Raw genomic sequence first — 14,054 nt, forward strand, 5'->3', positions numbered from 1 at the left:
TCACAGCAGCGCACCCCTAACCGCACGGCCAACTCACCCAGCAAAGGAAAAGTAAAATCACGAACTAGGGACTGGGATAATAATAGTCTGCCTCTGTGGTATAGTGGTAAGTGTTAATAGCTGCCACTCCCGGAGGCCCGGGTTCGATTCCCGGCTCTGTCACGAAATTTGAAAAGTGGTACGAGGGCTGGAACGGGGTCCACTCAGCCTCGGGAGGTCAACTGAGTAGAGGTGTGTTCGATTCCCACCTCAGCCATCCTGGAAGTGGTTTTTCGTGTTTTCCTTCTCCTCCAGGCAAATGCCGGGATGGTACCTAACTTAAGGCCATGGCCGCTTCCTTCCCTCTTCCTTGCCTATCCTTTCCAATCTTCCCATCCCCCACAAAGCCCCCGTTCTGCATAACAGGTGAGGCTGCCTGGGCGAGGAACTTGTCATTCTCCGCAGTTGTATCCCCCGACCCAATGTCTCGCGCTCCAGGTCACTGCCCTTGAGGTAGATCCCTCGCTGAGTCAGAGGGGAAAACCAACCCTGGAGGGTAAGCAGATTAATGATAATAACTATCGGAGTATGTAGTTCGGACAAAAAATAGCCAGCAAACTTAGCTACTTTTAAAACAAATGCAGTATTAACCTTACCTCTATTCATCGTCCTCGTCATTGTCTGCTAGGTGAATTAAAAATCTATCTTGGCTGCTATCCGTGTCGTGTTTCATGTACTTCTCTTCTGTCTTAATGGTGCTTCGAACACAAGCAGACCACCTCTCAGGACCGATCGTTCCAGCTCCTTCACGCAGAAGTTGGCACACACTAGCACTCAAAATTGGCGTAATATTATTTTTCCTAACATACGCCTTCAGCTAAGACCAGATCATTTCTGTGGGGTTTAAAATACACTGATATGGAGGGAGTAGCAAAACTTCGTGTCCACATGAGGCTGCGATCTCCTCTACAGCGCACCTTTTACTGATATTGGCTGATTTGATTTCCTGCAACATTACTGCCTGGATGGGTACATTTTTTCACACAGGAATGTTGCTGTACTCCATAAACTTAATGATGTCCTTAATAACTTGCATTGTTCAGCACGATTACACATTTTCGGTCACGTGGTAGGTTCTGTAGAAGACGAGACTTAAACCAGTTTTCGAAAACCTGAGCTGTCATTTTGTCATGGATATCAGCTTTGCAGTCTCCAATGTTTTTAGCCGATAAATAAAGGCAAATTTCAACCCAGCCCTCACTGCCTCCAGCATGTAATACCATAACACACTTGCCTTGCGATGTTGGTGGTTTCAGTATGCAATTACAAGTTCAATCATCCCACCCTTTCTTTACAATGTCAACAGTATCGTATCAAGTTTCATCTAGATAGACAACTCTGCACCCCTCGGAACGCAACTTCCGGAGACGGTCTATGATTTTATATCGCCAAGCTACTATTCTGGCAGATTCCATTACAATCTGTTTTTTCCTCAGAATACAGAAACAAAACCCAAGTTTAATAAACAGCTTTCGTAGAGTAGTTTTTCATAAGGAAAGCCACATATATTTTTCAAATGTTTTAAGAGTTCCTGTACGGTAGGTGACTTACCTTTAGTAAAGAATGTATATACCTCGCGTCTCACAAAGTCATAGCAAAAATCAATTTTACTGAAGATAACCCTATTTTTATCACACTTCTTTGGAGTTGTAGGTCCCCTCTTTATTATTTTACGTATAGTTTTTGTGTTAAGTTTAAACATTTTAGCTGTCTCAGAAATACAACCCTTGCGAACGTTGTTCTTCATAGCATATTCGTATGCGTTACATACCAGCCGTTGACTTTGCTTACTTAAAGTTTAGTCGCCTTTCTTTTCTCCGCGGAACGACTACTACCCGGCTGAGTATCACTCGCGGGCGCGGAACCAGTACTACTCGGTCGAATATCACTGTTACTGGTGCTCGGTTGAAGATCGTTTGCGTGCACTGGCAGATTTAATTCACGATTTTCTGATGCGATAATTTCCAGGTGTGATTCCCACAGCCTCCACATTACTGCATGAAGCGAAGTGAAGAGCAACACACTTCACGAATATTAATTAACGAAGCAAAGAAATAATCTAAAACTTTCAAACAGCGAACAAAGCAAGTGTGAATTATCTCAGCTAAAAAAAGACTGACGACTATTTAACAAGAGGTGCATTGGCAACAGAGCTGTGAGGATTTCTGAAGGGGAATGCAAACTTCCGTTTTAAAGCCCACTGCCGTCATAAATCACCGCCCTGCTAGGACAGTGAGTGGCCAGGGGGATCAAACGTTTGCCGAACTGTTTGAATGCCGCTGGGTACGGGTTGCCCGTCTCGGCTATAACAGAGTTCCTCCCTGGAAAATGTTTGTTTCTGTGCATTTCCTGTTGAGTCATTTCAACAGTCTTTGTTTTACTGATGTTTACTTGGTACTTTTTAAACTTGCCATTCCAGAGATTGTTTTTCCTGTACTGCTTTCTCTCCCCAGATCAAATAATCTGCAAATATTAGTGTTAGGCTCTTTGCAATGTTCTTTGATGGATTTTATAATCAGATCCATGACAATGATGGACAGGAGTTGTGACAAGGCACTTCCCTGCTAAACTCCTGTTCCTGGTTTCAAACCACTCTGATCCATTCTGATGGCAAGTATCAGGTCTGGATGAGAGAGATCCAATAAAATGTCTGAGGTATGCATAGCTATAAGGTGAAGACTGCAGTATTGAAGACAAAATCAAAAACAAGGTACTGTAACTTCTCACGTGACCAAAGTGCAATTTGTTCAATAGTGAATTCAGATGGTCTGTTTGGTCTGTTTCAAAAGGCATGCAGCTGAACCTGGGTCATGAGTGCCATTTGCTCTGTAAACCTCAGAACTTAATAGCTCATCTTTTTAATAAGAAGCACTGATATTTCATACAAGTCCTGACTGGGAACTGAAATGTACCAGTAGTGTCTAATTTGATCTTACAATACGTACTCAACTGCAAAGTTTCATTGATAGTTGTAGAGCTAATTATTTTGGATGCAGTGTTAAACACAATTTTAACTATTGCTAATTTTACACCTTTGTGGAGCATGTTCCACGATTCACCTACTTGGGATTATTTAACTTACCTTTCAGGTCAGTGAAATTTAAAAAAGGGATTTTGTTCTTGTGTAAATTTAATTCTACTTCACTCTCCTAGATTTTTTTGCCTGGGTAACTTCTCTCTTCTAGTCTCTTCAGGACTGCCCCAATAGGTCTATGAACTACTGCTACTCAGATATTCTGGGCAATTTGGTAAAAGTAACAGCTCTTGGGATAAGTTGTGTAACCTTTAGTGGTACAGTTATAAGCTTTCCATTCTCATGATGAAACTCTGCATGTTTCCTTATTTCCTTTACATTAAAAAGGAATTCACAAACAATTTGCAGATGGAGAATACATAACCTATCTAGTTACTTACCACTAAATGCTTCTCATTGTATATATCAATTTTTGTTTAAGATCTTAATCTTTCAGAAATCTAAAAATTATACATTGCTTTTAGCATTATAGTATACCCTACAATTGGGCACACGTTTATAGTCCGTACTTCATAATTTGTACTGCAAAACTGTTTATATGTAATTGCCTCAAGTCTGTTTATATGTAAAGCAGATGATGCTTGGAAAAAATTATTTTTAATATTGATATAGATATGTACACACTTTTTAGTTTAATTTCCTTTATTGCTTCTGCCTCCCACCACTATGGCGTCTTGTACTTGGACTCTTCTTAAATAAAAATGCTGCCTTCATCTTTGACATCACAAGTAGAACAAGCCTTAACTCTCTGTAATTAATATCATCAAAATGTCTGCTACTTAAAAGTGCTTTAAAATATGTTTCATCTATCAAGAGTAAAGTATTTTAGTTAATGTAAGCCATGCCTTGTAGTAATCATTTTTCATACAGTCCGCTTTTAATGCATTATAAGAGTGTGTGTGTGCGTGTGTGCGCGCGTGCTTGTTAGTTCAACTCTTGCTCTGATTGCCTTGTCACTGTCTTCATTCTGGCAGTAGTTTATATAATTTAATGGTTTTGTTTTTTGTCTTCCAGGCTCTAATGAAGCATTTCAAAACTATCCCTGTGAAAGAGAAGGAAGCCCTCACTTTTTTTATCTATATGGTTAAGTCCAATGGTAATAAGTTAGATCAAAAGAATGGTATCAGTACTGAGCCAGCGTAGTGCTCTATTTCAATTTCTCAAGTGCATTGTTAATATCATTGTCATTGTTTTCAGTTTTTTTGTTATATTCATAGTAAGTGCTTCAAAGTGTTTTCTGTATTTATGCAGTTCCTTAAAGTAGTGTACCTTATACTCTACAGTATGTGGTTGATTAAGTCTGTTAGTACATTTAAATAGATTCCATTGCTTTAATTTCAGTATGGAAATGAGGTTTGACCAAAAGTGCATTTGAAAGATCGATTGTTGCCCATTCAATACAAGCTAGTTGAGGTTCATAAAATGAAAGCAATATATATATATTAATTATAGGACTTGCATATTATCAATTTAAATTGAAAAAATTGAACAGCATTTAATTTAGAAATTACATGTTTTGAAGAAATGGCAAGTACTTATTAGCAGAACTGTGGAAAATTCATTGTGAAGCTATTGTGTAATGCTCTTTCTGACAATTATGCATTTTCTTCTTCAAGCCAGGAAGATTAGGTTTTTATAACTAGAGATTGCGTGTATGTTTAATTTGTCATCTAATAGGAATTATGTCTTCGGAATTTTTTAATTTGCAGCAGTGTTAATAGGGTAAAGTAAGCCTCTTCAGCCACATTAGTGACTATATACTATTGAGAAGAAAAAGGTGCGTAGCTCCATGTAGTGCAGAATTATATATAGTGACTGGCAATAAGTTTTTATTTCTATTTTTAAATTATATTTTAAACATAGTGACACTGTTTGTTAATCTTTAGATTGATGCTTTCACTGCCCATATTAAGACATGATAATCTTTTGAAATTTTCCTGTTTCAAAGAAAAGATTGTTTTGCTGAGACTTTGGTCCAAGTCTTTAGAAGAGAAATGCCTCTAAATACACTTCTCTACCAATGATGGTTGGAACCTGAAAATACAGGACCATTGGTCTGTTGTAAATGATACTCTTGTTTGTCATCAGGTGGGACACTGTGCTATTGCCTTCAGAGTGGGGAGGGACGATGCAGTCTTGACTCGAAGCAAGACATTTCATATTCAGTACGTGTGTGTTGCGGAATAGACTGAAAAGTCATCAGACTAATCAAAGATGGTGGATGGAGAGATATAGAAAGAAAAAAATTAAAGTGAAATGAAAGACATACAAGGAAAAAGAGTAGAACAGAGATGAAGATGAAAATAAGAGTTTAAAAAATGGGGGGGGGGGGGGTGGAGTGGGCACTTACTGGAAGGAGGGTATTGTACCTAGTTGAGATAAGTAAAAAGAAAGGATTCAGTAACAGGTATACACTCAAAAGGCTAGCACACAGTCATCTGAGGACTAAGAGTATTGTTTACAATAGACTGATGGTGCAGTATTTTAAAAGTTGCTACAGTTCGTGTTACAGAATTTAGTCGGCGCTGTTCCTTGCCTGATTTTTCGGAGCAATGTCACTGCAAAATGTAAAGAATTTTTCTTGTGGCAAAATCCCAAAGATTATTATGCCTTTAGTCATCACACAATTTATCTGTCAGTGGGCTAGTGTCCAAAACCTCTTTGGAAATAGTTTTTAGAACACTTCTGCCAAACCATTATAGTGAGTTGTTCTATTGCTTTACTGGTAACTTTCCTGTAGAAATTCAATGATAGTTTTTGTACTAAAAGCCAATCGCAACAAATCATTCATCTTGGTGAAGGATTACTTTTGTCATATCCTAACCCTGGACTGTTTTGTCATACTCACCTGAAGTGTTGTCAGGGTTGTTGCCCAGATTGATGTATGCACAGCTTTGGATATGTTGCAATAGGTACACAGCATTTTTGCTGCAGAGCTACTCTGTACAATACAAACTTAGTGCAGATGACCTTTAATTTGGCAGAAAAGAGGGTATTTTGTACCTCCTCTAAGTGACATATTTTGTTAAAAATTGCCTTCAGTAATTGCAGTTTGTAATACTGCTGTATATGCAGAGTGGAGGAGAGGGGAGCAGGTCTGTCTTCTACTATGAGTACAGCATTTTTGGTGTTCATATTGGTGATAGAAAATGCATAGTAGTAAACTCGTGATAATTTAATATTATCACATAGTAGGCATCATAAGTCGGGAAAGTTCAGCTTCAGTTTTGGCATATATTTTAAATAGCATTTGTAACTTACACTTAATGCTCAGAATAGCTGGACATATTAAGATAACTAAAATCTGCTGATATAAAAAAGAAAACATTCTCTGAGCTACATTATTTTGTTGATAAAATATTGCAGTTTACAAGTGGAAAGTTTCATTTTTGTTGTTGTTGTTAACCTGCAATATATTAGTTGGGTAAGATTCCAAAAGCACTGCCAGTTAGTGAAAGGTAATGTTTTATAAGCATTGTTTTAATAAACCAGCATTTGCAAATTCCTCATCTGATATTTAACAACTTTTGAATATGCCATTTCAGTTTGTTAAACATAGTGAAGCACTTACTATAGTTCCTTCGTCTTTTTAAAATATTTATAGAGTACTGTTAATGTGTTATGTATATATGACTCTTGTATGATTCCAAGAAAACTGAATATTGAATCCCATCAACTAAGTGTATATTATTGATATTTTATATACATTATAAAAAGAAATTATTTACATGACAGTTTCTCTGATTCTTTTTTTCATTCCTGAAAGAATAAAAGTAATGGTCCATTCAGATACATTTCTTTACATATAATCTTTTATTCCTAGTATGCCTAAAATATATTTCGTGAATGCCTTGGGGAAAATGCAGCTGTGGATTAAATAAAATTTTAATTATTAAGTTGTTGTGGGCCAATAGAATAAATCTTTGATTTTCGTGACCGCAATGTACTGGAAATGCTTTCAGTCCAATTGGCCATTTCTGTTATGTACTTAACCCATTCCCTTGCGATAATGGAAATTTTTCATGGATTTTCGGTCCGCATTTATACGATTGATGTATCCGCCGTGCTGCGGAAGTTCTACTTCGTGGTTGCTGGGGATACATGTTGTCTTTCAATAATGTTCTCAATGAACCTTACAGATGTTGATTGTTGTATGGCTCCATTCCTCCTCGTTCACAGCCTGCTTGATTGTTGTTTCATCATCAAATAAGTTATGAAAGTTTGTCATATCACTCGCCATGAGAACGTAAACAAATCGTGGTTAACTTGTACGATATTGTACATGATAAAATTGATAACCCTAATAAAACCAAAACTTATGATAAAGAAAAATGTTTTCCTATTACAAATGAACTGAATGCTTACATGCCTTTGTATTTTGATGTCTCAGACTAAAAAGCCTTCAGTTCGAGAAAACTGGACGAAGCCTTTTTTTTTTTTTTTGTGATGCCTCATAGGCAGTTCACGAGCATATCTATATTTTTACATTTTGCTCCTGATTCTCCCCAAATATCAGTGATAGTTAGGCCAGTATTACAGCTATTGTTGGACAAATTTTGAAGGGTGTATGTACCTGGAGGGGGGGATCTGTATTGAAAATCTAATGAAGTTTCGAGGGCAATTGTCCTTTGTTCGATTTCATCCTTCACAACAGGCATGTTTTGGCATCTAATTCTATAAAGTTTGTTGTTCTGAAACTGGATACTGCTAGAATTTCAAAATTTATGTTGGAAAGTAGGGTGAGAATTGAGAATGTTGCTGATGAAGGCGATGACCAGAAATAGTTATGGAGGAGAAAGTTGTTTGAACTTTGTAACGAGCTGCTTGGACCAGGATGTACCCTTTACATGGACAGTTGGTACAGATCTCCCATGTTTTTAAGTGAATTACTTTTGCATAACGCAAATGCTGTTGGAACTGCATGTATAAACAAAAAATTCATGCCACCACACTTTGCAACAACAAAACTAAAGAGCAGAAATGACTTGCTTCAGCAAATGGAATTCTGGCCACAAAATTTTATTTAAAATTGGCTTTACATCACACAGAGATGGATACATCTTATGGCGACGATGGGATAGGAAATGGCTAAGTGTTGGAAGGAAACAGCTGTGGCCTTAATGTACAGCCCCAGCATTTGCCTGATGTGAAAATGGGGAAACTACGGTAAACAATCTTCAGAGCTGCCGGCAGTTGGATTTGAACCTACTATCTCCCGAATACTGGATACTGGCCGCACTTAAGCTATAGAGCTTGGTCTGGCCACAAAAGGGTTGATAAAACAGATGTCCATTTCCTGTCAGCAGTGCTTGAGAAACCAGATTTTGTTGAGACCTCAAGCAAAAGAGGGTAACTGGTCCTGAAACCAAATATGGCTGTGGATTACAATTTTGGAATGGGTGGTGGTTCTGCTTGATTGCCAGACCAGGGGTAGGCAAGTGTTCGAAGCTAAACAATGGAGACATCTTCCTGTGAAGATAAAAATCCTTGCAAACAAGAGTCCATCCAGAAGGTGCAAGGTGGCATTGCATATTGAAGACTGCTTTAAGCTCTACCACTGTGTTGAACTGTGTAGTTCTGTACATTGTTCAGATAATTTGTTAGAAGGGTGGTAAGTTTTCATGGTAAATACATGGCCAGTTTCTCTGAAAACTTGCATCTGAATGGGTTAACATTTTTCCATATGTACTAAGCACAACCCTGTAAGTAAAGTTTAGGGTAGGATGTCATCATGAAAATTAAATGACCAGTGTGACTGTGGACATTTGTAAATCAGGATATAAACTGCTCTCCAAAATTTCCAGGGCTTTATTGATAAATTATTTTGTATGCATCTTGTAAATTCCTTGTGCATGATTGTTTTTTATCCTTCAGAATTCAGTTGAATTGGCTCATATTTGTACCTTCCTCATCTTTTCCACTACGTCTAGATATTTTTCAGCTGCTGATTGACTTGCAGATCTGTTTATTGTAGGTGTTGTTATTTGGAGAGATAGAAAGTGTATGAAAAGGAGACTTGGGGTGTGTTGGGAGTTTAATAGAATATTCTATGTTTCAAATTTACCAATCCCCAAACTCCATTTAAATTGATTAGTTTTAATGGCTGGGTATGCAGAATTAAGACCATAACAGAATGGAATTAGTGCTGCCCAGGTTTTATATTGTACCGTGTTGTTTGATGAGAGACCGTCTCAGGGTATCAGGATAACATTTTTAAAACAGGATGCAGGCGCATAGGGGATGTGAAATTTTGAAAAATGCAATATAATTAAAAAATAATTCATCATTGCTTCTAGTAGCTTTTTAAAGCTTGGGATGATTTTAGAATCACTGGGAAGTTTTTGTCAAATTATTTAATAATCACATGTTAAGTTCTGTTGCAGTTTCACTGATCACTTCTCAGAGAGCATTACAATGAGAGTTAAATAAAATATTCTTCTGTCTAGCAAAATTCATGTGCGTTCTACAAGGCTAGTCCATCAGTGATCAAGAGTGGCATCAAATATGTTAGAGGATATACACTAGAAAGCCTAAAAATTATAAAGTGGCAGTAAACGGCATCACACTAACATACTCCAGCTGTTTTCATTTCCAAAGTCACTCTGTCCCTCATCTTTACATTTGCTTAAGAATTTAAACATCTTTGAATCTAAAACGTAATATAGTAATGGGCAGTCTGAGACGAGGTCCCGAAATTTCTCGAGACTAGCGCAGACCCTATTTCACAAGAGAAATTTCGAGAGATCTCGAGAGCGTTATCCCCGCATTCTGTGGCGAGCTGCATGTCGTAGGCCTACAGGTAGCCTGAGCTTAATATTTGTGCCGTGTATGCGAATAGCCAACCACGGGCCTTCTCCATGCCGTCAATACGTGTCAAAAAGCGGCTATGGCGTTCATTTATTTCATTTCTATAGCGGTCCATTTCGACGCAATATAACATAATTATGAAGGATAAGCATTCTGGCATTGTATGCAGCAGTGTATACACGAATGAGCAGGCTAAGTACAGAAACTGACGGCTACTGTAGCTACCCCTACCTGGATACTAGTGACGTGCATTGTTCGAACTCGAGACGGGACAAGATGAGCCTTACTGCATATGCAACCACCATTACGCATGAGTGGAACGTGTACTCTAAAATCCCTGAGTTTCCTCCAGTTCTTTTGGAAGGTAAGTTTACATAGTTATCAGATCCCACATTCAGTATCATTTAACTACTGTTTGTGTTTACCGGTATTTTGGTGATGAAGGAAATTATTCCTTACAATGTCGTATATAATTCGCGTCATAATTAGCTATTTAGGTATATGACGGTGCAATGCGGACGTTCATTATTTTGAAGATGTACCACGTAGCACAGCCAGCTGTGTTTATTCAAAGGGAGTAAAATACGTCAGAAGAAATATTTCTGGGATGATCCGGCACATGAAAAAACAGTAGCGGTGATAGTGGGGAAGGCAGTTGCCCCCACTTTGTCGAGAAAACATTGCATTTGTATTTCATTTTAGTCCGCTGAAACGGGTAATAATTTTTTTAAACCAATTTATTCAAGCTCTGTTGTCCTTTCAAATCTTCCTCTATTTTCTCAAATTATTACTAACGTTTTCGCGGAAATATGCACAAAATGTCGTTTGTCGCGGTTAACCGATTTGTATAGCGCCACAGCAAGTAGTGAAGACTTTGCATGTACTGTGAGGAAGGGTAGAAGTGTTTTATTTGCCAAAGTTATGGACACTGAGGTACGATTCACCCGCTTGCTGTGCGCATTCGTCGGTCTGATAGTCTCTTTAGTGTCTATTAGTTTCTTAGTATGTAGTCAATTAATAAACTATTTCAATTGTATTCACTCCTTACTTATATTAAATTGTAGTACATGTGTGTTTCTTGAAAGTGTTGTGTAGTATTGAATAGAAATCTCGAAAACAAACTGCTTTATTATGGCACTTAAGTTCGTAAACTGTTGCCTCTCTGTCGAAATTCGCTCGGAGAGCTTCGAAAACTTAACATGTTGTAGATTTTGTTTTCACCTTTATGTACACCCCCGTCGCATTATCCCACAATCCCGAGTACTTCTTTTGTCTGGGCATCTTTTTGCCCTTTCACTTCTAATTCCCAACCGCCGCTACTGCTTAAAAACGCATGCCTATGAAGGGGAGTTGTCACAGAAACCCCTTGTGCGTGGGGGCGGTATATTAATACCCACGGTATTCCCTGCCTGTCGTAAGAGGAGACTAGGAGTGGCTCTTAACATGAAGGCGTGGGTTGGGACTAAGGGGCCCTCAGCGGAGTCATAGTACTTATACTTACTTGTGCCAGGCTCCTCACTTTCATCTGTCCTATCCGATCACCCTCGGTCAGCCCTTCTTTTCCAACCCCGACGGTATTACAGCACTCGCGGCCTAGGACGTTTTTCATTGTCACGCCCTTCGTGGCCCTTGTTTTCCTCCTTGCCGATACATTCATTCTTCGAAGTGTCGGATTCCTTCCATTTTTTCCCTCTGATTAGTGTTGTATAGGGGATGGTTGTCTAGTTATACTTCCTCTTGAAAAAATAATCCACCACCAATTGTCACGGAACACCTCCGGCTTGGTCTCCACCACAAGAAGCTATCCTACCAACAGCTGCGAGGTATCCAGGCAGCTAGTGATGGGCAGTCTGAGAAGAGGTCTCGAGATTTAACGGGATTTCTCGAGACTAGCGCAGGCACCATTTCTCTCGAGAGCGTTGTTCCGTATTGTGCGGTGAGCAGCGTGTCGGTAGTCGGAATGAATGTTTTTTGTGCCTAGTATGCGAATAGCCAACCTCGGACTTTCTCAATTTCGTAAATACGTGTCAAGCGACTAGGGCGTTCATTTCTACCGAGGTTTATTTTGACGCAGTACAACATAATTATAAAGGATACGAATTCTGGCATTGTCTGCACTGGTAGGTAGACGAATGAGTGGTTTAAGTACAGAACCTTTCGTCTACTGTAGGTACACGTACCTGGATAATAGAGGCGTGCATTATTCGAACGCGAGACTAGATGCGCCTTGCTGCATATGCAACCACAATTACGCAGGGGTGGAATGTGTAATCTAAAATGCTTCAGTTTGCTCCAATTCAATCGACAGGTAGGTGTACATAGTTATCAGACCCCGCATTCATTAACACATGACCACTGCTTGTGTTTACGGATATTTTGGTTATAGAGTACTCCCGTCATAATTAGGTACTTAGATATATGGCGATGCAATGTGAAATTGTGTATATTTGTGCGCGACAACTTGAAGACTATGTCCGAAACGCAACGTAAGTTGTGGACGTCGGTAATTTGGAAGAGATGTCACATAGCACGGCCCACCGGTTTGATTATTCAAAAGAAGTAAAATACTTCTGGGATGATCCGGCACTTATAAACGCATAATATCAACGAAGAGGAACAGTCACACAACACCTCCGGCCCGGTCTGAATCACAAGAAGCTACCCTGCCGACAATGATTGAGGCATCCAGGTAGGTTTGCATCCTAATAAGTTATTAACAAACTATACGGGTTATTCAGCTAAGAAGTCCACCTGACATAACTCGCGAGCAGTTTAAGATACTGGCATTCTGTATTCACTTTCGTTAATGGTCTTAAGGAACTAGTTCAATATGCAGTGCTTTCCTAGGCTATTGACAAAATTTATCATCACACACGTTTCCATATGCGAACTGCTGATGATTACTATCAAGCTTACACTCTGTTATTCGGACGTCGCATAGCTTCGCAGCACACGAGAATCGATCTCGAGAGCGTTGTCCATCACCCCTGCTGAAAGAATTGGAGCAAAGTCGGGCATTTTAGATTACACGTTCCACTCGTATGTAATGGGGGTTGCATATGTAGCAAAGCACATCTTTCCCGTCTCAGGTTCGAATAATGCACGCCTCTGGTATTCAAGTAGGTGTACATCCCATCTACAGTTATTCATAAATTATGCATGGTTATTCAGCTAAGATGTTCACCCCAAATAAGTCGCGAACAGTTTAAGATACTGACATTCTGTTTTCACTTTCGTTACTGGTATTGACGGTTGCAGTACTTTTCAAGGTTTTTGACAAAATGTACTGCTCACACGTTTCCATACGAGAACGTTATTTCACGCAATAACTGCCAATGATTTACACTACAGGCAGGTGTACGTCCTATCTACAGTTATTAAATTATAACTGAACCAAACCCCTCCCTTTTTAGATAATATCAGACACATTGTGATACGCACAACGGGAGAATCGAGGCGTGGACCTCGACTAGGAAACGGTAATGACACAGCCCTGAACTGGAAATGTCCCTCATTTCAACGCAGTATAGGATAAACACTAAGGCCCGATTGTATAAAGCAGTTGATCCTAGATCAAGGCGTAAAACTGATTCTAGATCACGTTGATCCTCAAATTTGTGTTGTATAAACACTGATCCGAGATCATTTTCCTTAATCACGAATCAAAATTGATCCAACGATTTCCTTGGATCAAGCTTGTGATCCGGATCGAGTAGTGTTCTTGTACCAGTATTGTAGGCCGCATTTATCAACGTGAAAAGAAGAGGGCTTCTGTAGAGCAAAATAATGCCGTAACAATGATCATGGTAAGAAAAAAAGATGTTCTGCATTATTACCGGTATTTAATCTGATGAAGGGATTTTTATCGCGATTCTGTCTTTGAATTACAGATGTCTGACTTCTCCGATTTTTCTTCAGATGACGATAATGAAGAATTTCAGCGGTCTCTCGGAGTATTCCAAGAAAGAGGAAACCCATTCTTAGAACTTAGCGACAAAGCTTTTAAAATAAGATTCCGTCTAACCAAACACACTGTTGAGGTTATTGAAGGTAGACTTCGAGACACTGTAATGAGACGAACGAATAGAAACCAGCCACTTACTCCAATGTTCCAGATTCTATTGACTGCGATTTTACGCGACAGGAAGTTTTCAAATTGTAGTTAGTGATTTAT

The 14,054-nt window shown here is 39.0% G+C and overlaps 1 protein-coding gene across 1 annotated transcript in view; it reads left to right on the top strand.

The window, feature by feature from the left end:
- Positions 1–6,807, top strand: part of Sap30 (SIN3-associated polypeptide 30) — a 45,779-nt gene extending 38,972 nt beyond the window's left edge. Inside the window, exon 3 of the mRNA XM_067142733.2 lies at positions 4,088–6,807. Within this exon, the coding sequence (XP_066998834.1) occupies positions 4,088–4,216 (129 nt within the window). The 3' untranslated portion in view covers positions 4,217–6,807. The remainder of the gene's footprint in view (positions 1–4,087) is intronic.
- The last annotated feature ends 7,247 nt before the right edge of the window (positions 6,808–14,054 follow it).

Source organism: Anabrus simplex, chromosome 3 (assembly GCF_040414725.1).
Source record: "Anabrus simplex isolate iqAnaSimp1 chromosome 3, ASM4041472v1, whole genome shotgun sequence".
NCBI lineage: Eukaryota > Metazoa > Arthropoda > Insecta > Orthoptera > Tettigoniidae > Anabrus > Anabrus simplex.